This window comes from Meriones unguiculatus, chromosome 9 (genome assembly GCF_030254825.1).
Source record: "Meriones unguiculatus strain TT.TT164.6M chromosome 9, Bangor_MerUng_6.1, whole genome shotgun sequence".
NCBI classification, from domain to species: domain Eukaryota; kingdom Metazoa; phylum Chordata; class Mammalia; order Rodentia; family Muridae; genus Meriones; species Meriones unguiculatus.
The window spans coordinates 101522237-101548902 of NC_083357.1; the positions used below are offsets into that span (position 1 = coordinate 101522237).

Below are 26666 nucleotides of genomic sequence, written 5' to 3' on the forward strand. Positions count from 1 at the left end.
GTGGGTTGGGTATTTGTAACAAATGTGCTGTTCTGAGGAAGGCTACCGGAGGGTAGAAACAATAATGTCTTTTTCCTTCCACGAAAATTTACCGGGAATTTAAAGCTGGTTTTCTATATCTGCATATACGTATATCGGCATACCTATACATATACAATGTACCATACATAAAAATTGCCTCATTAATGATTTCGAATGAGCGTTTGAGGACTGCCCTGAGATGGCTCTCTTAGAGGTGTTCTAGGCCGGGGACTAGCAGAAGGGCGACCTGTGCTCAGGTGATGGAGGAACGCAGCGCCTCCACTCTCCCAAACGTTGGTCTCCGCAGTGACGGCGCACTCGCTCGCCCCACCGTGAAACCAGCCCTCACGGAAAAATCCAATCAAGTGGGGCGATTTTTTTTTTCCGCTTCTTTTGTCACCGCCCACTCCCGACAGGCTGACAACCTGGAAGGCTCGCGGGGACTTGCCTGACTCCTCCATCTCCTCCCACCTAGGGACGCCTTCGCAGGAGGGGTGCGGATGGGACGCCGGCGGAGCCAGCGAGCATGCGCGTCCGCCCCGAGCATGCTCAGTAGCGCGCGCGGCTCCCCGGAGCTCCGGCGCCGATCGGCTGGCGACGCCGAGGTCTGCGCCGGAGCCGAGGGAGCGACAGGAAGTGAAGCGGCCCCGCCGGGCGACCGCGGCGGCGTAACCCGGGGCGGCGGAAGGGGCTCTGCGGCGACGACGTCGTCGGCTGGGGAGGCCGAGGGAGCGGAGCGCCGGGGGGACACGCCCGCTCGCAAGCCGGACCCCGAGGCGGGCAGGATGGACCACCACCAGCTGGGGACTGGCCGCTACCAGGTGGTGAGTGCGCGGGGCCCCGGGGACGCTCGGCGGGAGGACGGGCCGCGCCGGGGAAGACGGGGTCGACCCTTCGCCTTTCCAGCCTGGGCCGCACCCGACGGCCTGCTCCCCTCCCATCTCCCCGCATCCCCGACCCTCCGACTTGCCCCGGGGTTATTTCTCACCCCCCGACATCCCCCGTCGCTTCCTTGGTCCCTGGCTCAAACCCTGGGCGGTGGGGCGGAGTGCACGGACCTGTCCGGGAGGCGATCGGAGGGAGGTTGGGGTAGGGTGGGATGCCACTGGCCTGAACACCGGCTTTAGGAGCTGTGGACCCGGAGAGAAAAGCTCTGGTGGGAACGTGCCTCTCTTCGGGTTAACCTTGCCCTTCTGCCCTCTTCCATTATGTTAGTATTACAGTGGTAGGTTGTTTTAGAAGAAATCTGTCTGTCCCCGCTTTGCGTGTGTAAGTGTGTGCCTGTGTGGGTTTTGGTCGGAGGTGCAGCGTTTTATGAGGGGGAAAAATCGGCTAAAGAATTGGAGATAACTATTGTAAATATTACAGTCAGCAGTATTCGCTTGTGTTTCGTTTTCACTAATAAACTTTCAGATAATTCAGTAGAACCTATCTTCAGGGGAAGAGGCGAAAAGCATACGTGCATGTTGTTGCATGTCGCAGTTTATAAAATTGTGCAGCTAGTCCCCTATGTCACCTTTCCTGTTTATTTTGTTTGCATGTGTGTTGTCACCCAAGCATTTCTAACAAGTGCCTTTTGACCAATGCGAAGGATTGTGGAAGAGACTAATTTTTTTTCTTTGGTAAGAGTTCCACATCATTTGAGTTTATTTGCTATAACATGGCCAGGTGATTTAGATTATTATTATTTTTTTGAAATTATCTATTTTCAGAATGCCTTAGGGGGAAAAAGGGTTGCCAGTTTATAGAAGGTGCCTTTCAAGTTGTCAGTTGTGGGTGGCTTTATATTTTTGGACATTTTTCTTTTTCTAAGTGTTTGCAAAAATAAAATGTCACAGATACATCTTCGATGATTTCATCATTCACACTTGTTTTCATTTTCAGATATTTCCCATTTCTATTTGTGTCTCTTAGTAATATTAATTGATTTCAATTCTTTTTTTGGGTTGCTTTTCCTTATTGGGCTCAACCATGGCCAATACTTAAAATAGTTTTAACAGTAAATAACTTATTATATTGCTCTTTTGCTTTCAGTAGCTGTAACTAATTAGACATTTTTCTCAAAATCTCTTCAGATAATGTTGGAGTTTACTGTTAAGTTTTGTCTAAACTTTCAAAGTAGGTAGAAAATTCCACAGTTTTTCCTCCTTCAAAACTGAAGCTGTGGCCTATATAGACCTTGAATGGGTGGAGATACTCCGTAAGGGCAGAGGGCAAACTCAGGTCATTCCAAATAAATTATTTCTTTTAGGTAGAACATTATTTTTCTTTATAAGGGTAAACATTAGAGTCTTTTATTGCAGTCTGAATTTGCATTTTAATTCTTTTACTTGTGAGGCTATGTCCTAAGTTTGTCTCTCTAGGGTAACTCTTAGTTTGCTGAGAATGGCTTTCTATTACATAACTGTGCCTGGGAACATGGCATAGGTACAACTGAGTTTTGAGTAGGCTCTGTAGCTAGCTGTCAGTCTGGAAGCCTAGCTTATGTGATGAACAGACTATTTTATGGCTGCCTCTAGCTCAGGCCTCATTCTGAGTGATTAGTAATCTGGAGCAGTAAACAACTTTGGTTGTTGTTGTTAAGATTGGGTCAGTAGCTAGGAACTGGACATAGGGGTGAGAAATGCTAGTTTACTCTTACTTAAGGAGCTAAAACTCCACCCTGCACACTGTGTGACGCCTGCTGATGAGAACGACTTACCGACTTTAACTCATGTGTACACTGTATCTGGGAAATTTTTTCTTTAGGCCATCCAAAGTGTTTATTTTTCTTTTACTTTACACATTGATTCCCCCTCCCCCCAGTTCCATCTGTTTCTGTTTCCTATGATTGATTTCGTTTCATTCTTTTCACCTGAACAAAACAGCCATGCGTATATACACGTTTTCTTTGTCCATTTACCTGTTAATTGTCCTTCAGGCTCGTTTCACATCTTGGTTGTTGTTGTTATTATTATTATTATTTGCCAGGCTGGCCCTTGTACATTCTTGATAAGCACTCAACCACTGCATAGCCAAGGAACTCAGGATCCTCCTGCCTCAGCCTTCTACTAGGATAATAGGCACACATCATCATTCCTGCTATAGAAATTTTTTTTCCTTCCTCTGTCCTATCCATAACAGTAGATAAAATATGCACCTACAAAGTCTTAGTACTTTTCTAATTTTAGAAAAGAAATCAGACATGATGTTTACTTCCACTGCATTCGGGGAAATTTAGTTGTACTTGATAGGAAAAGAGCAATGTGCCAAGTGTTAAGTGGTTGGCTTGTTTTGCAGCTGCCAAACTACATTCTGGTTTTGATGTTCAGTATTTTGAAGGCTCATGTACCTGCAGCAAGCTGACTACTGCGATTGAAAAGGTGTTCTGTGTATTGGTGGCGTTAATTGTAGCGGCAGTTACCTGAGCTGTGTCCTAGAACGCCAACAGTAGGTATTCTTGGACTACATCTGACACACGAACGTAGTGAGAAATTCTTTAGCTAGGACAGGAGCTTAGTTTTGTTCACTCTAGTTCTTTTTGATTTTTGACCAGAAAATGTTTTTTTTTTTTTTTTTTTTTTTTTTTTTTTTTACATTTTAAGATACCATTAGCATTTCTACAATGTAAGTTTTCTATTATTTGAAGTATTTGTGCTGTAGAGGATGGAGTATTTTCCTTTTATACTGGAGAATTAAAGTTGCTCCTGATAAAGCATAATAGGAAGGAGGTTTGAACTGCTAAAATTAAGTTAGGGAGCTGGGATGTAGCCCAGTGGTCGAGCACTTGACCTGGAGTGTTTGCCCACCAGGCTCTGGTTCTGTCTCTGCACTATAAAACAAAAAACAAAAGAGGCTTTAATGTCATCTAGACTTATATTTAGGTTGCTCTGTTTGCAATTAAACAAACAAACAACCTTTTTTCTCCTTTTTATATGTGTATGCCATATATGTGCTTGTGCCCAAGGATGCCAGAAAATCCTCTGGAGCTTTAGTTTCAGATCAGATGGTTGTTTGTAAGCCACTCAGTCTGAGTGCTGGGAACTGAACTCTGATCACATGAAGAGCATCAAATAGTCTTAACCAACCAGCCATCATTCCAGCCTCCTGTTTGGAAGTTTTCAAAAATTAGTTACTTCACATCTTAAAGCAGTTTCCCCATATTAGCACAACCTCATATGTATTATTAATTATGAGAATTAAATACTGTAATACATGTAAAACATGGAGCAGTGGTTCTCAACCTGTGGCTCAAAGACATCTTTGGGGTCAAATGACCCTTTCATAGGGGTCAAATATCAGATATTCTGTATAACAGATATTTAAAATACAATTTATAACAGCAGCAAAAATACAGTTATGAAGTAGCAAAAAAGTAACTTTATGGTGGTTGTGGGTGGTTCAGCACAACGAGGAACTGTACTAAAGGGTTGCAGCTTAGGAAGGTTGAGAACCAGAGATACAGAGGCTGGCACATAGAAATAACTACTGTTTTCATAAGCTAATGACTTAGGCTGTTAATGTTTCGTGGTTGTTGGCAGAAAGCAGAAGACTCCTAAGTCAGAACAAATGGCGTTACTCATAGTGTACCAGGCAACAGGAACACAGCATGTTTGAGTCGCTTTCCTCGTTCCAAAGTCCTGGGAGGTTAATGAGTGTTTGGAGAGACACAGCAGTGAGTTTGCATCATGTCTGAGGAAACCAGAGTCAAGGACAAGCACTTTTTATTTATGTATTTATTTTGTAGGAAGTAGCTCACATTGTAGCAAACAACAATGGTGTTTTATTTACCTTGAAGGCAGTGTCTGTGCTTGCAAGTTTTGACTGTTGTCTATGTAACTTATTACAGGGGAGGTTCAGTCATCAGGAAACTGAAAGCTGTGCCTAGGTCAGTACCCTAAGGAAGAATGCTGAGAGATTTTCAGACCCAGGACCACTGCCTCACCCAGGAGACCATTCTAGTTAATGTAGTAGAAGGTGAATTTTAGTTGTAGTTGTTTGGTTTCATTTTCCATTTTAAAGAAATACCACAGTCTCTTACTTAATGTTGCTTTCTACTTATTTTTTTTTTTAAATCCTGATTTCCATGACCTTCATTTGTTTCTTTTGAATTTATCAATATACATCATCTGTCTGACATTACTACATTTTTACCTTGTCAGGCTTGCCCGGTTACATGATCTGATACTTCTAACCTCTTGCCTAATTTAGGTCTATCATATACAGAACTTTGTCCTTGAAACTCCTTCCTTATCCCTGATATTTAGAAGCTTTCGTTTGACCTCTGTCTTTATTCTTGTGAGTTATTCCTAGTTCCTTGAATGCTGGTGCTTTCTACGCTATGAAATGAGTACTATTTTCTTCCGCTGCTTGGCTGTCCTTTAGTTTAATTTTTGAATAGCACAAGATACATTCTATTAATATATGTTTGATTTTCTTTCTTCCTCCCCCCTTGCTCAAAAACTTTCAGTGGTTTTCTTTTAAAACCCCACTCCAACATCCAGTAGATTTTACTATTAAAACTTTCAATATGTAGACATATATGGAAACTGAAAGAATAGTTTGTTAACATTTATGCTTTTGAATGTCTTCAGTCTCATTTAAAAATAGAATATTTTTAGTCTGTGAAAATTTCATACTCATATTTATATCTCTTCCTCCTAATCCTTTTCCAGATCCACTCTTACCAGAATCTCAACTTAGTGCCCTCTTTTTAATTAATTAGTTAATCAATTAATTAATTAATTTTGGTTTTTCAGAATGTAGTTTCTGTTTGTAGCCCAGGCTGTCCTGGCACTTACTCTGTAGACCAAGCTGAACTCAAAGATCTGCCTGTCTCTGTCTCCCAAGGGCTGGAATTAAAGGTTTGTACCACCACACCCATCTTTTTAATTCTCAAAATTTGAGACAAGGTTGAAAACTACAAATACCCAGTCTGTACCATCGTCATTTATAAATAAAACTCACTGCCATCATACAGAATATTACCATCACTCCAGAAAGATTTTCTATAACCTTTGCCAGTCAATTCCTGTCCCCCAGGTGATTTTTTTTCCAATTTAAATAAACAGGCTTTCTAGTTCTAGAATGGTGTAGCACATAGAATAAAAAGCTGCTTTTACTTAGCGTGAAGGTTTTGAGATGAACCCAGGTTTACTATAAATGTCAATGGATCATCTCTTTGCTATTGAATAATTTTATTCAGTACAAGTTGCATGAATATACTTATCGTTACTTTGTTGGTAGACATTGGAATTTTTTTTTTTTTTTTTTGCTTTGGCAATTATAGATGAAACTTACTAAAATTCTTTTGTCATCTTTTTGTGGGCATTTATTTCTTTTGGATAGAATTACTGGGTAATACGTATTTAATTACACAAGAAACCACCACAGCTAGACTTTTTTTTTCCTTCTGAAATAGTCCAGTTTTTTTAAACTCCCCTTATCAATAAATTTTTGATCTTTAAAGGTTGGGTCATTTCAGCCTTTGAATTTTTTTCTACTCTGATTTGTTTAATATTTGAAGTGTGTAATTCTTAGGTTCCTTAAGTGGGCCTTCCATTCCTGTGTAAAGTCATATCTCAGTAACCTCTCTTCTTTCACTTGATTGCTGATGTCTAGCAGGACTTACTTGTTAATACTTCAATTATAGTGTTCTTCCACTTCCCTTGCTTTATATGAAGTCATATTGTAGTATATGCTTATGAAGTCATATTCTTTTTGTTGTTATTGTTTGTTTTTGTTTTTTTGAGACAGGGTTTCTCTGTGCAGCCATGTTTATCCTGGAACTCTGTAGACCAGGCTGGCCTCAAACTCACAGAGATCCACTTGCCTCTGCTTTCCAAATGCTGGGATTAAAGGCGTATACGACCAGTGTCCAGCAAAAATCTTATTCTTTTTTAAAAATTTTATTTATTTTTATTTTATGTGCATTGGTGTTTTGCCTGCATGTATGTCTGTGCGAACGTATTGGATCTTGAAGTTACAGGTAGTTCTAAGCTGCCATGTGGGTGATAGGAATTGATCCCAGGCACTCTAGAAGAGTGGCCAGTACTCTTAAACACTGAGCCATCTCTCCAGGCCCTAAAATCTTATTCTTAAGTGTAGGAATCCCTTTAAATCCATATAGAAGAGTTTTTTGGATCTGCCATTTGCACGAAGGCAAATGAAAAGTTGAGACTCACAATATTAGAACAATTGTTCTTTGAATTACATGGTTGTGTGTCTTCCTACCAGAATCTAGTGTTTTCCTCAAAGACTCTTCAGGGGTTCTATGAAAGACTGATTTTTTTTTTTTTTTAATCTTTCAAATAGAGTTTTACAATGTAGAAAAACTGTACCTGAGAAAGTTTCCACTCCAATTTTTGTGTATCAAGTAGATTACTAAGGTGTATAGCAGCACTCTGATGTGTTGTATTCAGTTATAGGATCAATAGTATATTCCTTTGTATTGCAAGGGTAGATTGTTTTACAGTGCACCTTAAAGTTCCCCTTGGTATTTCTGTGCATGTTGTAACAATTTTAACTGTGCTATTGGTATATCATAATATCTATATGCATGAATCATTCACTTCATCATTCATGAGTATTGCTGAGTCAAATGCATACCCTTATTAGATATATTTGAGCTGTACATATTCTAGTACTAGTGTAATATGTATGCAGTAACATTTATATTATAGATATTGTAAAAATACTGTGATACAGATAATTTATAAGCTTATCCTGGAAACCTGAAGAGCTGGCTCAGGAGTTAAGGGTATGTGCTGTTGCAAAGAACCTGAGTTCAGTTCCCAGCACTGTATGTCCCCCCTGACCCCCCCCCCAAGCACTTTAGGGGGCTAGTTCAACTTTAATTCCAGAGAACAAAGGCTATGGGGAGTGGGTGGGCAACTCCAAGGATAGGTGTACATAATTGGTTGGAACTAGACACTTCAAGGATGCTTGATTTGCATTAAACAGCATACTCCTATCATATGAATGGAAGCATAGTACCTAATTATCATATAGGTGGGTGGGGAGGGGGAGCTAGCAGGGAGCTGTGTCAAAGACCATAAATCAAATGTGGTTATGGGCATCTATGTCTAAGGACACTCTCCAGATGAAGTAAGGCAGAGAGCAAGAGGCCCTGCTGAGGAGAGGGAGTCCTATATCTTAATGCCCAGCTCAGAATGGCTATCCTTGCTATCCAGACAGGGAGGACTGCAACCTCAAACAGCAGGGTCATTCCAACGAAGTTTACTTTCACGGTCACCTGCTCACATGCACACACAGACATACACATAAGTAAAAATAATAAAAATCTTGTAAAAGAAAATATAAATACAAATATGTAAATATATAAATATAAAGGAGGAAGAAGCTGCTTTTTTTTTTTTGAGATCTAGGCTTGAAAGTTTAGAATTACGTTTCTCTTGCATCATTTTTAGTCAGCAATTATAAGACCAGCCCAGATTCAAAAGGAGGAGGATGAAACTTCCTGCCTCAGTCTCATAATTGTTTTGAGACAGTCACACTGTAGCTCAGGCTGGGCCCTGGAATTCCAGCTACTGCCCCACCTCAGCCTCAGAAGTTCTGGAATTACAGGTGTGAGCCACCACACTGGCTTGATTCCCATCTTTTAATGGGGTAGAGGATGTACCTGTGTTGAGGGAAGAAATTGATGCTACTCATTTCTTAATTGGATATTTTGCCCTCAGTAAGTAAATACAGGATATTTGGGACCCTGTCCACTATGCAGGTGCAATAGCCAGGCTTTAATTTGACTGAGCTAGGAAGATACAGTTCTTGTGGGTGAGTATTGCAGGTACAATAATGACCTGCATGAGTTTGTTGGTTTGAGACATAGAAAGCTCTGAGGATTCTGTGAGGTGGGGCTTAGGGGTGGGCCAAAACTCAGAATAACTTGTATCTGAATTTGATAGGAAAATGAGATGCCTTGGTCACTCTAGTTTCTAATTTGTTTTCCATGAAAGCTGTCAGGTTCAGCTAGGTAACAAGACACAGTCAAATGAAAATGTGAGACTCTGGCTAAAGTAAAAAAAAAAAAAATCAGTTCACCCTTTGGTAGTCTGTTGCTTCAGTTCATGGCAGATAATCCTCAAAGTCCGAGGGATTTCCACCATGCTAGGACATGCCATTATCTGAATTGGCAGTATTATAGAGGCTCTTTTGATTTGTTGGCTTGAAGTTCCAGACTGATGCTATGGCTACCACCTGGAGAGCATGAACTGAGAGTCAGAGGGTGAAGCTGACTAAACTCTTGCCAGGGAGGTATGAGCTGAGATTGCAAGTTTCTAGCAATGCTCCATGGCAGTGCTACTGGACAAGACATACAAAATTCAGATTCAAAGAGTAGATTGTTAAGAACCTTAAGCCAGTGACCACAGATGATATTAAGCACTATTTTAAATTATGTGTATATATGTGTCTATGTGTAGGTTTATACATGAGTTCAGTGTTGTTGAAAGCTAGAGTTACAGGCAGTTGTGAGCTACAGGATCTGAGTGCTGGTAAGTCCTTTTGCAACTTCTGCAAGAGAAGTAAATGCTTATACACTAAGCCATCTCTCTAGCTTGTTCTCTTTTGTTTTATATTGATTGCTTAACTATTATTCTTTACTTAGTGTCCAGTTCACATTCTTAGATATTGTCTAGTTGAATGTGCATTGATAACATTATTTTAGAATTCTGTTTTATTCTATTTAGTCTTGACATGCATTTAAATAACAATGGAGTATATCTTTCTGATATTTATTAAAGTGAATTTACTGATGTGATCATTATAATTAATGCGATCTCTGCCTGCCATGTGATTTTAAGTCATTGTTCTGTCCATGTTTTCTGGCATGTTGTTATGGTTTCTTTTAGAAGTTTGATTACTTAGCTGGAATTAAGGTGTGGGTAAAAAATCTTGTTAAAGACATGCCATGTGCAAGTTGGGAAATGTTGTAGTAGTTTAAGATTTACTATCAGATTATTTCACTGTTTTGACTTGCTTACTTCAAGATTTGTTTGAACATGAACAACTTAATAATTTTAAGTTCAGGAATGTGCTGTGTTTTCATTCATCTGTGATGTGTCTCCAGAATTATCCTTCACATTATGTAGAGAAATCATGCTACTTGGACAGCAGCTTTGAGAATAAGAAAATAAACTGGAGTTTATTATGTAAAAGTATCTTTAGTGTGATGATATTAACTTCTACTAATAGACATTAGTCTGTTGAATGAAGACTCATTCCAATGGCAGTTTTGAAGGTCATTTGTTTTTGTTTTTAACCTCAGATCAAGCATTTATTGAAGTCAGGTGACATTTTGTATAATTTTCTCCAAGAGACAAGGGTCTTGAGATAAAACTCGATAGTGAGTTTGCTTGTAGTCAAACAGGCAAGTGTAGTTCGTGTCTATGTAGGTATTGCATTCGTACACTCTTCAGCCATGGCTGACACTCGTTAATTCTCTTTTTCTCTCTCCTTTGTAGTCACCATGCTAATCTTTGCCTTCTGATGTTTAAGTATACTATCCTTCCCCTTTTCTGTCTTCCTTCTTAGGATCAATTTCTAAACTTTATTTGTTTGTGCATTTACATGTTATTTTGCTCCCACTTTCTTCCTTCCCATTGGCCTTTTCCACTTTTTCCTTCCAAGTTATGTATGCCTTTTTAACACTATGCACTTATGTTTGTTGTAACTTTTATTTTGCAGAACATTTGCTTACTAGACTAAATCCAGAGGAAGCAGGAACTAGATATGTCTTGCTTATAATAATATATTACATCGTTGTGGGCCTCTTTATAAGGATAAAATAAATAACTTCTGGAAGAAGTAAATGAGCTAGATGTGGTGATGCACACCTGCAATCTCAATACTTGGGAAGCTCAGGCAGGAAGATTTGTGTTGAAGGTTGGCTGGGTTACACATGTCGTGATATTATCTCAGAAAATGAGAGCAAGCAAAATAGAGGAAAGAAAATGAAAATAAAAAGATGAATTTTTTTCTGAGTCATTTGAAGTGTAAATGTAGATATGAGTATATTATAAAGTGAAATATAATCTTATAGAGCTCTGAACTGGAAAAGTAAAGTATGCTGTACAACCTGTGTAACATTAATATCATTGTTCACCTTTAGGATAGATCCTGGGATTGTGTAATATTGCTAATTAATTGTGATATTTTTACACAGTGCTTCTCTGTTTAGCAGCCTACATTTGTAACATAGTAACCATGGGTAGATTATTCTATTTAGGTAAAGGAGAATAGTTGCTTCTAAGTATTTTATAAGTAGAGAGTACTTAATCATTTTCTTCAACCATCCCATATAATGGAAGTCTATCTATCTGCAGGCTTGGAGGACAAATGTCATTTATTGTAAATATAACTACAGCATTAAAATTACACCAGAGCAATACAGAAGGAGAGGGAGGGAGGATTGATAAATAATTCTAAGGGTGTTTGAAAAGACCATAGGGAATCATTTTATATTCGCCCCAAATTACATGTAGTACACATTGAAGTATATGTATATATATGTGTGTGTGTGTATTACCTTAAATGAAGTTATACCACTTGTCATAATAATGCTTTCTGCAAGAGCCATAGATTAACAAAAACTCTAGTGCCATGCGTGAAAAACCTCCTTTTAAGTTTTTGGTCTGTGGAGTTCACGACTCCCAAAAGAATATAGGCTGTTGCTGTTGCCCTTTGTTGCCTCCCAGGAATGGAAGATAAGTCCCTAGTGCTGAAGACGCCACTTACTGCTGACATAGGACTTAGAGGAGGATTTGAGCTGAAACTCATCTGAAAGCCTCCTCTGAGAAGTCCCCTTCACCATACTAGAAGGTGTATAGCTGCCAAGAGCCAACTATGACACCTGAGAACGACAAAGACCAGCATGGTAAAATAGTGACATTCATATCTTGGTGGTAACCAACAGCTGTCTAATTGGACTTAAGGTCCACGTTGCCAGGAGAAAAATCAGGCCTGATACCATAAACCTAGTTAGTTGCCCAGGGTGAGTGAGGTCATGAATCTTAGAGGAGAACCTACTGATATCACTTTACTGAGTCAGTATAATTCCTAATTGTATTCAAAATACTTCTCATATCATCAGAGAACCTTCCCTTTGCAGCAGATGAAGAGTGCATTACAGAGAGCCACGGTTAGCCAAAATGTAAAGAACATCTGACCTTGGGGTACCCCAATTGGTACGTCTGCAATACACCCTCTACACCTCAGGCTCAGGGAACATCAAGAAAGAGGGGAAGTCTGCTGCAAGATTGTGTCTTCTAGACAGGACAAGGAAGCCACACCTTGAAATCTCAACAATATGGCTGCCTAAACAAATCTGAACAATATCAACACAAATTGACATTCTGATGTGGACAGAGGAAATGTCACAGGACTCCATGAGCACTGCAGGCAGTTAACTCCTGAGTGTGAAAATTTGTTTTCCTTGGGAACGAGTCTTCCACTTGTTATCCAAGTAGTCCCTCCTAAAACATATACAGACAACACACTGAACTGTGCAGGATGTATGTCTGTGTGTTCATGGGTGTGTGCGCGCGCTTTCCTTTATATTCCAGAACATTGACCGAGAATTGTCTAGAGGTTTGTTGTTACTAATAGTGTGTCCTGAGTCACAGTAAGCAACAAAACATCCGGCAGTGGGAAAGTTGGCCTGTAGGTGGCCACTGCCATGTTGAACAAGAAGTAAAGACAGGTTTCTGAGATTTTTCACTCCCTGTATTGAACTTCCCTCTTAGTTTTGTTTTTTTTTTTTCAGTGTTGGAGGTGTGAGATTTCTTTATTTGCTTTTTGTTTCCCCTAATATATATATATTTTAACTTCGATGTGCCTCTGTGCTGTAAGCTGAGTTTATGTTCTTTACTTGTTCTGTGGTTTCAGAGTTGTCATTTCTTGGCGAGCCAACCTTTTAATTGGGGCTTCCAAAGCCGGTGAATGCCATTTAGGAAACTATCGCAGTGGCTCAGTGGAAGTTTAATAGTGGTTTAGGGAGTGAGTTGGAAAGTTGGTCAGTTGATACCCAGTTACAGTTAGCTAAGAATAGGTTCTGGTGTTTTGTGGCTTAGTTATATAACTATTGTTAATGATTTATGTTTCAAAAATGCAGAAAGGATTTTGCATATTTTGCTACAAAAAGGGACATAGAAGTTATAGATTAGGAAATAAGTTAATCTTTGTTGGCAGAATCTGTGTAAAGATTCTCTGTAAACAGATAACAGATGAAATCAGAAGTTGTTAAAAACTTTTGGCTCACATACATCTTACATATATGCTTAGAGTACCTATTATTGTAATTTTCCAAATGGAAACTAATATACCTTTCATTCAGTAAGTGCATAAACTGTAGTGCTTCTAGACAGTGACATATATTTAGACCTAAATTAAGCTATCCAGATATCAAACAACGTGGAGTAAATGCCAGTCTATATTTCCATCTGAAAGAAGCCAGCTTGAGAAGTCTAGGTACTGTATGATTTCAACTCTGTGACATTCTGAAGATATTATTTTTGGAGACAGCTTAAAAAAAAATCAATGATTGCCATGTCCGAGTGAGGAAAGAGGGGAAGGTTGGGTGTACAAGAGGCATTTCATTATAGTGAAACTTGTGTTTGATGCTGTGAGGATGGATAGAGGTTCTTAGACGTTTATTATAAGCCACAAAATTGGCATTGAATGATACTGGCCTGCATCATGGTGGGTTCATCAGTGTTTAACAAGTGTACCTGTTAGGTTGGGGTAAAGATAATGGAGAAAGGGGCTTGTACATGTGGGGCTCGGGTATATGGGAAGTTGCTGACATTTGCTGTGAGTCTAGATCTAAAAGACTTACCAAGACTTATTATATGGTAAATAACTTTAGAGGTATGTTATTGCTAACTGAAAGAGCATGAGAACGAGCGAGAGAGCAAGAGAGAGTGCGAGAGAGATTCATTGTATATGTTTGTTTATGAGTGTTTGTTTCCTGGTAATCTAGAGTTACTCAGCTTATATGTTTAGACCTTGCCAACTTTTGAGCATTTTTGGTTTTGCATGCAACACTTATAAGGATCAGCCTTTTAATAGTATCTATAGTGGTATCTTGGTATTTGCTGCGTCCCAAATGAATCATCAGCAACAGCATGCCTTAGTGACTAATGTCACTGTGCTTAGTTTTTCTTTAGGGTTCTGTTCTTTTTTTCTTATTATCATTCATTACAATTTATTCAATTTGTGTCTCGGGTGTGGCCCCTTCCCTCATCTCCTCCCAATCCCACCTTCCCTCCCTCTTCTCCTCCTTTGCCCCTCCCATTGTCCACTGATAGGGGAGGTACTCCTCCCATTTTATTTGACCCTAGCCTATCAGGTGTCATTAGGACTGGTTGCATTGTCTTTCTCTGTGGCCTGGCAAGGCTGCACCCCCCAGGGGGTGGTGATCAGAGAGCTGTCACTGAGTTCCTGGCAGAGAAAGCCCCTGCTCCCCGTACTAGGGACCCCACTTGGATACTGAAGGCATATATCCAAAATATGCTCAACCATACAACGACATTTCCTCAACCATGTTCGTAGCAGCTTTATTCATAATAGCCAGAAGCTGGGAACAACCCAGATGTCCCTCAGAGGAATGGATACAGAAATTGTGGTACTACTCAGCTATTAAAAACAAGGAAATCATGAAATTTGCAGGCAAATGGTAGGAACTAGAAAAGATCATCCTGTGTGAGGTATCCCAGAAGCAGAAAGACACACATGGTATACTCACTCATAAGTGGATATTAGTCATATAATATAGGATAAACATACTAAAATCTATATTCCTAAAGAAGCTAAACAGCAAGGAAAGACCCTAGGGAAGATGCTCAATCCTCATTCAGAAGGACAAATACGATAGACATTGGAAGCAGGAGAAAACAGGACAGGAGCCTACCACAGACAATCTTTGAAAGGTGTACTGATGGAGGAATCGAAGCAGGCGCAGAGACTTTATAGTCAAACTTTGGGCAGAGGGCATGGAATTTTATGAAAGAAGGGGGAGAGAGGAAGACATAGAGGGGACAGGAGCCCCAAAAGGAAACCAACAGAGTCAAAAGCAAAACAAAACAAAAAATGAGCCCTCGGGGTCCTGACCCCAACCAAGGACAATGCATGGAGAGGACCTAAAACCCTGGCTCAGAGGATTCTATTCTTGGTCTCTCTACAGGGAAGAATAAAGCTTTCTGTGAAGAAAGTTGACATTTTGGTCTGATCCTTGGTAGTCTTGGTTCTCTATGTTAGCTTTGGTCAAATACAGTCATTCTCCTTTATTCTCCATGCTGCAGCACCAGCTGTACTCAGTCAGGGTCTTTCCCTAGAGCTTCTTAGTCATTAGAACCTATAGGTTCTGGGTATTAATTGGACTGAATCTGTTTACTGTATTCAGTATGATACTAGGAGCATATTAGATTTTAATAAGTGTTAGTTGTAAAACTAATTGATGACTGTGTGACTAAATAAATAAAAATACATTATGAACAGAAATAAAATGAGGCTTAACAAGGTTAATAATGCAGTCAAACTTGTCTAGCTAGTAAGATATCTGTACCTTAAATTTAACTCTCCTGACACAAAATCATGTTCTTTTTTATTTAGTTTATTCAGTTAGCTACTACCCAATCTTGTAGAACAGGCTTTCTTAACTTGTGGGTTGGAGTCCCTTTGGGGTCAACTGACTTTTTCACAGGGGTCACCTAAGGCCATCAGAAAACACAGATATTTATATACTGATTCATAACAGTAACAAAATTAGAGTTATGAAGTAGCAGTGAAAATAATTTTATGGTTGGGGTCAGCACACCATGAGGAACTTATTAAAAAGTTGCAGCATGAGGAAAGTTAGAACCACTGCTTTAGAAGCATATGAGATAGGAGAGTGCATATGCTTGCTTCTAATCAAGCATGTCAGCCACATGCTTGTGACAGAATGTACCGTGACAGAAACGTACCAGGTTAGGTGCTTTAATTCCCTTAAAAGTAAACTTAGCCAAACCCTTCAAGTATTATCTAGCTTCCATTCAGCTCTTAGGTCTGAGCAACAGTATCTATTGCTCACTTTTAGCTAAGAGTCTTTGTTTAAGTTATTTTTCTATTGCTGTGATAAAAAACCATGACCAAAGCAACTTATAGAAGGAAGGGTTTGTGGATCCAGAAAGATAGAGTATATCACTATCATGGTGTCAGGTTGAGGATAATGGTAGAAAGCAGGCAGGCATGGTACTGAAGCAGCAGCTGAGACCTGCCATCCCAATCCACAAACAGGAAGTAGAAAGTACATTGAGAATGGTAGAGCATCTTTGGACACCTCGGCCTCTTCTCTGTAACACGCCACCACCAACAATGCCACACCGTCTAATCTTTTTCTTTTTCTTTTTTATTAATTACAGTTTATTCACTTTGTATCCCCCCTTTACCTCCTTCCCTGTTTTAGTCGTTTTCAAACAATACTTCCAACTGGGAGCAGGTATTCAAATATATGAGCCTAAGGGAGTCATTCTCATTCAACCACCACAATCTGTAAAGAAAAATATGGGTTCCTCAGAAAGAACAGGAAGGAATGATCAGTGAGGAAAAGAAGAAGGGAGCGATTAGATTAGAAATCACAGAAGAAAAGTAAACATCTTTTAGTATATATATATATATTTTTTTTCATGATGTTTGTGTGAGGAAATGAAGGATGAGAGTTCAAAAAGCAGGAAAAGAATAATTTTAAATAGGGACAGGTTTTTGTTTGCTGTTGTGTTAGTGTGATATAAATAAACTACATGTGGGTGATGTAGGTAGACTGTAAATCAGAGGAATAGCTTTAATAAAGAGAAACTCCACTGGGAGACTGGATCTTTTTGGTACATTTGTCTGGTGTTGGAAGTGAAGAATATGAACTAGGAGAGCTGCCATAAGACATAAGTTTAGGGATGCCAGAGAAAGAAGTTGAAGAATATTATTATTATTATTATTATTATTATTATTATTTTAATTAAGAACTTTTTCCTTTGTGAAGTAGGAAGCAAAGATTGGATCATAAGTTTTCTGGTTGGGAGTGGGGGAAGGAGAAAAAAGTAGCTGGATACCCACCTCCACTGGAAATGAGATGATTAATGGTTACGCTGCTGGGCTTGGGCACTAAATCATGGCAACATGGTTATCTGGTTTGTTTTCCTTCCTCTGTCAGAAAGTAACAGCCTCACCCTGATGGGTCTGGGCAGAGTAGTTGTGCCCAAGATAAAGGACTAGATAATTGGTGGTACTGTTGCATGGGTTGTTCGATTTATTTTTCAGGGGCTGGAGCATAGAAGATAAAACCAGGAGGTAGTGTATGGAGAAATAGACTCAGGACAAGTAAAGCAGCAGGTGTGTAAGGGCCGAGAGGATCAGAAATGTGGTGGTTTTCAGATGTGCTCTTTTCAGATTCACTGCTAAGTGATCAGACAGGTACCATAGTTTGTGGATACTAAACTCTAGGTACCATTACTTCATGTTTTGTGGCAGAGGGTTAAGATGATTTAGCTGTTTTGTTCAAAGTAGGATTTAAAGTCAGGGAGATGATACTGGGACAGGGTGCTGGCAAGTGAGAGTAATTTGGACTTACTATTATTAGAATTCTACTGCCGAGAAGACCCTAAGAAAAATGTTTCCAACAGTGGGAAATGCAACTTGATCTTTACTTACCGCAGTAAAGAAATTTAGAACAAGTCATTGTGAAGCAAAGTTAAGTTTATTAATCAGAGGAGAGTGCACACAGCATGTATTAGGGCCTGGAGAGATGGCCCAGCGGTAGAGAGCAGTAGTCTCTCGAAGAGGACCTGGGTAGCCCATGGCTGTCTGTGTCTCCAGTGCTAGGGGATTCTACATCCTCATGCAGACACACATATAAGCAAATACATGCAATGTACAAAGGAAAAAAAAAGACGGCACTAAAATGTCATAATTTTTTGTGCAATTTTTATATCTTTTAAGATTACTTTGTTCTAGAGATACAATCTGTAACTAAGTTTAAAGATTAAACTTTAAAACAATAAAATTTAAAAATAAGGTACCAAGGTTTATTTTATCTAAAGGATTTCCTTTGTAAGATTGAGGCATAGTTTATACAGGGTGTTGCCCATGTTTATAAATTATAAAGGATTAAGATAAGATTAAAAATAAAAATTCACAAGGGTTTAAGACGTGTTTTGACCTTAGCATTGTTCATTAACTGTTTTAATATACTTGCTTAAATTGTTTCGCAAGCCCATGGTAGCTCAGTCTCCAAGTGGGTACCCTAGTAAGGGGAACAGGAGCTGTCTCTGACATGAACTCATTGGCTGGCTCTTTGATCACCTTCCCCTGAGGGGGGTGCAGCCTTACCAGGTCACAGAGGAAGATAATGCAGCCACTCCTGATGAGATCTGATAGGCTAAGATCAGAAGGAAGGGGAAGAACTCCCCTATCACTGGTCTGGGGAGGGGCATAGAGGGAAAAGAGGTAAGGAGGTTGGGATTGGAAGGGGACCAGGGAGAGGCTACAGCTGAGATACAAAGTGAATAAATTGTAATTAATAATAAATAAATATAAGAAAATGTTTCTCAAAAAACAAAAAAATATCCAAGAGTGTAGTCACATTGTCTTGTAATGTGGTTCTTTGCATTGAACTTCTTGACTCAGTGAGACACTAAAAGAGGGAGAGTGAGTGGGCTTTTTATTACTCGTGTTTTCTACATTTTCATTATCTTTCTACCCTGCCTCAAAAGGCTCTGGCAGGCTGTCTGGCTGTGTGGACTTGAAGGGTGGTTTATCATCTACAGCTCTAGTGTCCCAAATAATTCTGTTCTTGTACGTAGGTAGGCGGATGGGAGGAATAGAAGGATGACGTTGTATGTGAGCAGGCCGTGAGGGACACACAGCTGTCCAGGCAGGAGGATTCCGTAATGTTCCAGGTGCTGAGTGTAGAGTAGAGGAGGTAGTGGTCACAGGGTTTCTAGAGCTAAAGTGGAAAGTAGATCAGTGCTCTGAGCTTGTAGTCTTTCCTGTCAGTGTTTTGGAAGAAGTTAGGTCAGTTGCTTTGTAGCACAACCTACAAATGTCCTGATTTCAAAAATCAGTCTTTTACCTACTGGCTTTAGGGTTCATTTACTATTCTTGATTCAAATAGTAACTTCAGTGGTTGTGAAATGGTAGTTTCCTAGTTCATCATTTCTGTAAGACTTTACTGTTTTTAACTCCACAAGGAAGTGCTTTTCCATTTTCCAGTTTATTCATTTGTGTCAGATTGAATTCACAGATTGATATTTTATTCTGAGCCATAATTGCATACTTACTACTTTTACTTAATAAGTAAGTATCCAGATCATCCCACTTTATTCAGCTGTGGCCCCTTTGGTCTCTTCCTGTGTCTTGGTGATATGCTTGCCATCATTTTGGCGTTTTCTTACCATATAGCATTTAAATAAGGCAGTGGGTTTGAGTTCTTGAATCTGGTTTGACTGAAGGGTTGTTTGTACTCATAGGTAGGACAGCAGTGGGAGAAGCATGCTTTCTTCCTGCTGATGCTGCCTCTGCCATTTCTTTTAGGGCTGTGTACAGTGTGTGTCAGCCGTAAATACTTCTGAGGAATAGACAGTATCAGTTCAAAACTGAAGCGGAATGTCTGTTTTTGTTTGCTTGTTTTTTGTTTTTGTTTTTGTTTTGAGGCAGCGTCTTTCTGAGTGAGGAGCTTGGCTCAGATTATATAGGTGAATATAGGTGATTTATGTACTGTGTGGGAAAGAGGGAAAAGTGCTATTACAGGAGGCAAAGCAACGAAAAGCCCTTATGAAACTTTTTGACCTTTAAGCTGAATTTCATTACTAAATCATCGCACAGAAATAGATATCGGCATTTACAGTACAGTCTTTAAGTGCTGTGAGATGGTTGACTGAAACAGTCACATCATATACGGATTTATGTGCCTGACTTTTCTCCTAACGATGGCTACAAAAGGTTTTGAATACTGTGTGGATTCTGTGATAATCTTGTTTAGTATCATGGGAAAATTGTACAGATACAAGATTTCTTATAACCTGATGCTTGTTTTCCAACTTATAGAAATACCTTCAAACACAGAAATCACTTTATTATATTATTTGTCCCACAATAGAAACAAATAATGTTCTCTGCTTTATCTCTTTTGTAAAGATCCTGGGAAAACACAGACTAGTAAAAAAGAAAATGAAAAAGTATTCACAGTTTGCAAAAATTCATTCCACCTATTTTGTTTATTAGCAATCAGTTTTCTTTTAAAATAATGAGGATTGAATAGTCTTATTGAAATAACCATTTGTCTTAATTTGAAAGTGTAATAACAGGACCTGGTGAAGTGGCCTCAACAGTGGTAGCATTTGCGGTAAAAGTCTGGGGACCTGCATTCAATCCCTGGTCCCCAAATACAGGTGAAGGAGAAAACAAGCTCCATCAAGTTATCCTCTGCCACCACATGCGTGCCGTGGCTGGTGCATGTCCACATCTACCCATCACTCGTACACACACAAAGAAAAGAAATTTAAAAATGAAATTGGATAATATCTGATTCATTTCTTGAGTCTATTATTTTCCTTCAGAACACAATTAAGACGCTTATATTCTAATGATGCATCATTATTCTTTATATTATTTATTCCTTATATTCTTATTTATTTTATATATTAATTGTTATTAATGTTAGTACTTTTATCTGTTCCCCCAATTCTGGTATTTGCATTTGTTTTTAGTTTTTTTTGGGGGTGGAGGGAGGGATATAAAATTTGCTTTCTGTTTACTAGGAGTTACTTAGGTTTTAGTTCTATATTTAGCTGTAGTTCTACATTAAAAAAAATTGATGTAGCTTTTCTGTTTCTTTGTTTTTATTTTGATTGCTTCTTTTCTTGCTTGAGAATTATCTTGAAGCAGTTTTATTGCAAGGACACAAGAATGCCGCCATGTGTTCCTTGACTGCTTTTATGCTTAAAACTGTTCTTGGCTTTGTGTTTGGAAGACAGTTTGGCTGGATCAGTTTAAATTTTTTTTAATTATGAAACATTTTCATCCTAAGGACAGATGTGTATTGCCATACAAACAACTGATGTATTTTGTCGTTGTTTTAGATCTTGCACATCTCTCCGCACTTACCCGTATTGCAAGCCATACACACCCCTGTCTCTCTTCTGTCCCTCAAGTTCCTCCTGTTAATGCTTTCTTTACTTTTACTGATTACAAAGTGTTTCTTCTGTACAGTGTATACTCTAGGATTCGATTATATGAATTGCGTTTGTTACATTATTTTGCTGCTTTTTTAAAGATTCATTTTTATGTGCATGTATGTTTTGCCTTTGTGTATGTTTGTGTAACGTGTGTACAGTATTTGTGGAGACCAGACGAGGGCATTGAATCCCCTGGATCTGGACTTATAGACAGCTTTGAGTTGTCATGTGGGTACAGGGAATTGAACCTGGGTCTTCTGGAAGAACAGCCAGCGCTACTGAGCCATTAAAATTAATACAGATTTAATTTCCCAATTTAAGTGGTGGTTTCTGTTGTGTAAGTCATGGTATATTTATATAACAGTTTATGTGGTATAATATGTAACAGTATATGTATATGTAACATATAATAGTGGTATAGTTATATAATAATTTACCCATGACATACATGTCTACATAGTTTCTCACTCTTTTGAAAAATGCTGCCTTGAGTGTGCCTATATGTGTCTGTATAAATGTAAGAATTTTCTGGTATTGACATCTAGAATATAGAATCATCGGTTATGTACACATCCAGTTTTGGTCAGAATTACAAATTGCTCTTTAATGTGGTTAAATTAATTTCGCCTTTACTAGTGAGCACTTAAGTCTGTTCTTTCCATTGTGCAGTTGTTATGTTTTGTTTAAGACAGGAGTCTCTATGTTGCCCTGGCTTGGCTGTAACTCCCTACGCAGACCTTGAGCTGGCCTTGAGCTCAAGAGGTCAGCCTGCCTCTGTCTCCTGAGTGCTGGAAGTAAAGCTGGACCACCATACCTGGCCCTCATGAAAAGCTTTTCTAGGGACATTTTCTTACTTTTGCTATTAATTAATCCTACTTCTGTTGTCTTAGTCAATAAAATTTAGGTTTTCTTTGATATATTCTTGGTAATTTGTACGAAAACATTACCTGAGCAGCTTAGGTTCTTGTCTCTATTCTTTAATAGAACACTTTTCTTTAATGAGAAAAGTCATATCTGTGGGTGGATGTTTGCTGCAGTTCAGTGCTGTAAGCCATTGATGCTTTCTCTCTCTGTGTATGAAGAGTAGGTACTAGATATCCATAGGAACTTTGGTGTTTCTTTTGATTTTCCATAGCAGAGGGAGAGAGGAAGGGAGGCAGAGACGGAGGGAGAGAGAGAGAAAGAGAGAGAGAGAGAGAGAGAGAGAGAGAGCCCCTCTGTTTCTGTGTATTGGTTGTTGTTTGCTTTGTTTTTGAATTCTCTTTCCTGTTGGCTCCTATCTAGCTGTGTTAAGAATGCCATCTCTAGAGGAGTTATTTTAAAGATGGGTGCTACAGAGTTTGAGTTTACTTCTTTTAAAATTTATTTTTTTATGTGTTAAGGTTTGCCTGCATGTATGTCTGTGTACCATAAGCATGCTGCATGCCTGTGGAGGCCAGAAGAGTTTGTGTTGGATCCCTTGGAACAAGAATAACAAAAAGTTGTGAGCTGCCATGTGGGTATTGAATCAAACCTGGGTCCTCTTGGAAGAGCAGCCAATGCTCTTGACCCCTGAAGCATCTTTCCAGACCCTGGAATTTAGTGTCTGTTTAGTAGTGTATAGTGATCTGTGGTTTTGGAAGTTTAATTGAGCATAGATAACATTACCTGAGTAAGCTCCCTCTTCAATGAAAAAACTTCTGGAAGCTTAGGGGATTGTACACACCCTAGGCTCCGCTATTTGATTTAGTGACTACTAAAACGAACACCGCATACTTCCTAAACATCTAGGGTTATGATCTGATTAGGAAGACAGATGCTTTCAAGCCAAGATCTCTAAGCCTGTCAGCATTGTTTCTCAACCTGTGGGCACAACTCCTTTGGGGTTGTGTATTAGATATTCTGTATATCAGATATTTACATTACAATCTATAACAGTAGCAAAATTACAGTTATGAAGTAGCAAGAAAATAATTTTATGGTTGGGAGGTCACCATAACATGAGTGGTATTAAAGGTTCACAGCATTAGGAAGGTTGAGAAGCAATGTCCTAGAGCCTCATGAAGCAGCACTGCCTTGGGGCTTCCTGGAAGAGAATGGGTGCAATTAAAGTTACTAGCTCCTGTTTGCTGTTTGTGCTTCTGTAGAGCGTACCCCTAACAATTTTGTTTTAAAATCTTCTAGAATGTTCTGATTCTAATAGCTAAAAGGGACATGTTCTAAGTCCAGTGACATCTGTTTTATTTTTTTTTCCTATGCTTAGAGGTTTGATATCTCAGCCTTTCATTAAGAAATGTGCTTTTAAGACAATTTTAGTCTTTAAACTTTACCATCTACCAGTTTGCTGACTTATTTTTAGTTCATGCAAATTAGAAACTTTCTGGAGAATATGTCAAAGTGTTCTTATTTAATTTGATTACAGGGACAGGAAAGGAGTAAAAGCTTTTATTATACATTGTTGTTACTATTATGAATCCCTATATGGAATGGAATGTATTCTGGAGTATAAAATCATCATTGGAATCTTTTGAAAACTCAACATTTAAATGGCTTTATGAAGCCAAAAATTATCTTCTAAACTTTTTTCTGCTTGAAAAAAATGCTTTATAGCATCTTTTTCATCAAAATTTCTAAATTTTGGTTCTCAAGCCATTTAAGGAAGGGAAGCTTAAAAACTAGAATTTCCCTGGATTGTTATTTCTAGTAATACATGATTTGATGGAAAGTATGTTTGTCTTGAGCTCTGTTAATTTTTACAGATACATACCTTGATGTTTCCTTAGTTGTGTGGAAACTTTCCTTTTTTACCTGTCTTTAGTTACTTACTATTGAGTGTCTTTTAATTAGGTCACCTTGTTATTTTAGCTTTGTCTTTGTCTTAAGTACCCTTCCCAGAAGGAGGGCCTTGCTGGGTGTGGGAGTCATTTGCTTTGCCAAAGGAAGATGATTAGTGATATTTAGTTAGTGTCTAGGTCTGCAGTGGGGATGGCTAATGCCCACCCAAAGTGCCGTGGATCTGTAATGAAGAAGGAACGAAAGCCATTTAGGGGAACAGTCATATATTTTCATTAATTGCTTAAAACTATGGTACCCACTAATAAATACACCTGAAAAACCTGCTTGAAGAGATGAAATAGAGTAGTGTGTCATGGACAGATACTACTGCAAACTTAGAGACTGGATTTCAAAAACTTCAGCCTTTTAAAAGCATAATGTTGTGGACCAGGCCTTGATCCCAGCCCTCAAGAGACAGAAGTTAAATCAGATTGTCAGAATGTTGGCCTTGGGAGCCCTGACAATCTGGGCACAGTCACCCATTCTCAGTAAACCAATGGAAGAGACAAGTAATGAAAAGCAGACAAAGGAGGCTTACTCAATTTGACCAGATTGTGAAGAGAAAGCATTAAAGCGGTGTAGTGACCCAAGTTCCCTTTTTTCCTCCTTAAGGACTAGGTCAGCAATGTGCTAATCATTTCTTCATAAAATGTTGCCTCGTTGACAAAGAGGAATAAATATAAAGCAGATTTATATGTATTTTCATAGCTTGGGTCTGAGTGAGTTAGTATTTAATTACTACTAATATACATTAGTTATGCGTGTTAATGAGTTTCACTGTTCATGTGCGTGTATCCCACCTCGATCATATCTACCTTCCCTACTGCTACGGCCGTTGTGGTGGAGGGACCATGTTACGTAGCATACCTTATTCAACTGAGGGCCTGAAGGCCATGAGCGTGCCGCACAGAAGGCAGGCAATCTTAGAGCTCCTCGTTATTTATACAGCAGCTTTAACGTGAAAAAGAAGTCAAGCAGAGGTGTAATTTTTTTTGAAAGTAGAAGTTTATATAAGGTCTTTACCCCACCTACGTGATTTCTTTGTTCTTTGGAAGTCTTTTGAGATTAAAAAATCTTTCATTTCTATCCTTTAACTTCAGGAAGTCAGTGACTAGCTAGGAGGGACTTCAAAGTACAAGGGGTAGCAAGGCTGTATTCTTTCATCTATTCCTTTATATTCTGTTTGTGAACAGTAACCTGTAATATATATTCTTTTTACTTTAAGCAGGGCTGAGTAAGTGCTTTTGGAGCATTACTTTTACTTTCACAGTATTTAAGGCAGATGTAACCTTCACTTTTATATATATCTTTGCTCAGTAAGGCATTGTAAATTACAGCTTTTTAAATTGTGGGATTCCTGTAACTGGTGAGGCATAAAAGTTTGGCCATACTAAAAGGTTTTTGGATATTGTCTTAGGTAGGGTTTCTATTACTGAGATTTTTGCTCATAACACTATGATCAAAAGCAAGTTTGGGAGGAAAGGGTTTATTTAGCTTACACTTCCACATCTTAGTCCATCTTTGATGGAAAGCAGGATAGGAATTCAAAACAGGGCAGGATCCTGGAGGCAGGAGCTGATTTAGAGGCTATGGAGGGGTCCTGCTTACTGGCTTGCTCCCCTATGGCTTGCTCAGCCTACTTTCTTATAGACCCCAGGACCACCTGTCTTGGAATGGCACCACCCTCCATGAGCTGGGCCCTCCCCCATCAATCACTAATTAAGAAAATGCCTGATGGATCTAGAATAGATCATCATGAGTGAAGTAACTCAGACCCAGAAAGACACATGGTATGTACTTACTTATAAGCAGATATTAGCCATATAATACAGGATAACCATACTACAATCCACAGACCTAAAGGAGCTAAGTAACAAGGAGGACCCTAGGGAGGATGCTTAATTATCATTCACAAGGGTAAATAGTATAGTCACCGGAAGCAGTTGAAGAGAAGAAACAGAATGGGAGCCTACTATAGATGTCCTCTGAAAGACTCCACCCACCAAGGGATCAAAGCAGATGCAGAAACTCAAAGCCAGACTTTGGGAAGAGTGCAGGAGTGTTATGGAACAGTGCAGGGATAGAGAGACCTAGAGGTGACAGGAGCTCCACAAAGAGACCAACAGAGCCAATAAATCTGGGCCTAGGGGTTCCTTTGGAGACTGATGTACCAAACAAGGACCATGCATGGGGAGGACCAGAGGACCTAGGCCTGCTGCTCAGATGTAGCAGATAGGCAGTTAAGTCTCCATGTGGGTTTCCTAGTAAGGCGAGCAGGGTCCTTCACTAACATGAACTCTGTTGCTGGCTCCCTGAACACTTTTCCTTGGCAGTGCGGCCTTGCCAGGCCAGAGAGGAAGAGGATGCAGCCAGTGCTGATGAGACTTGATAGTCTAGGGTCAGTTGGTAGGAGAGGAGGAGTGCTTCCCCTGAGGAATAGGGGAGGGGAAGGGTGGGACCGTGATGAGATGAAGGAGGGTTCTACGATTCAGATGTAAAATGAATAAATTTAAAAAAGGAAAAAGAAAAGAAAATGCCCTCCAGGCTTGTCTGCAGTCACATCTTAGAAAGGCATTTTCTGCTTTGAGGTGCATTTTCCGTGAGGGACACCCTAGCATGTGTCAGGTT

The 26666-nt window shown here is 39.3% G+C and overlaps 1 protein-coding gene across 2 annotated transcripts in view; it reads left to right on the forward strand.

The window, feature by feature from the left end:
• Positions 1-506: 506 nt before the first annotated feature.
• The window catches only part of Ndfip2 (Nedd4 family interacting protein 2), a 52815-nt gene continuing 26655 nt past the window's right edge, over positions 507-26666 (forward strand). For both annotated transcript variants that reach the window (XM_060391580.1, XM_021645691.2), the window contains exon 1: positions 507-845. In XM_060391580.1, the coding sequence (XP_060247563.1) occupies positions 522-845 (324 nt within the window). In that variant the 5' untranslated portion in view covers positions 507-521. The remainder of the gene's footprint in view (positions 846-26666) is intronic.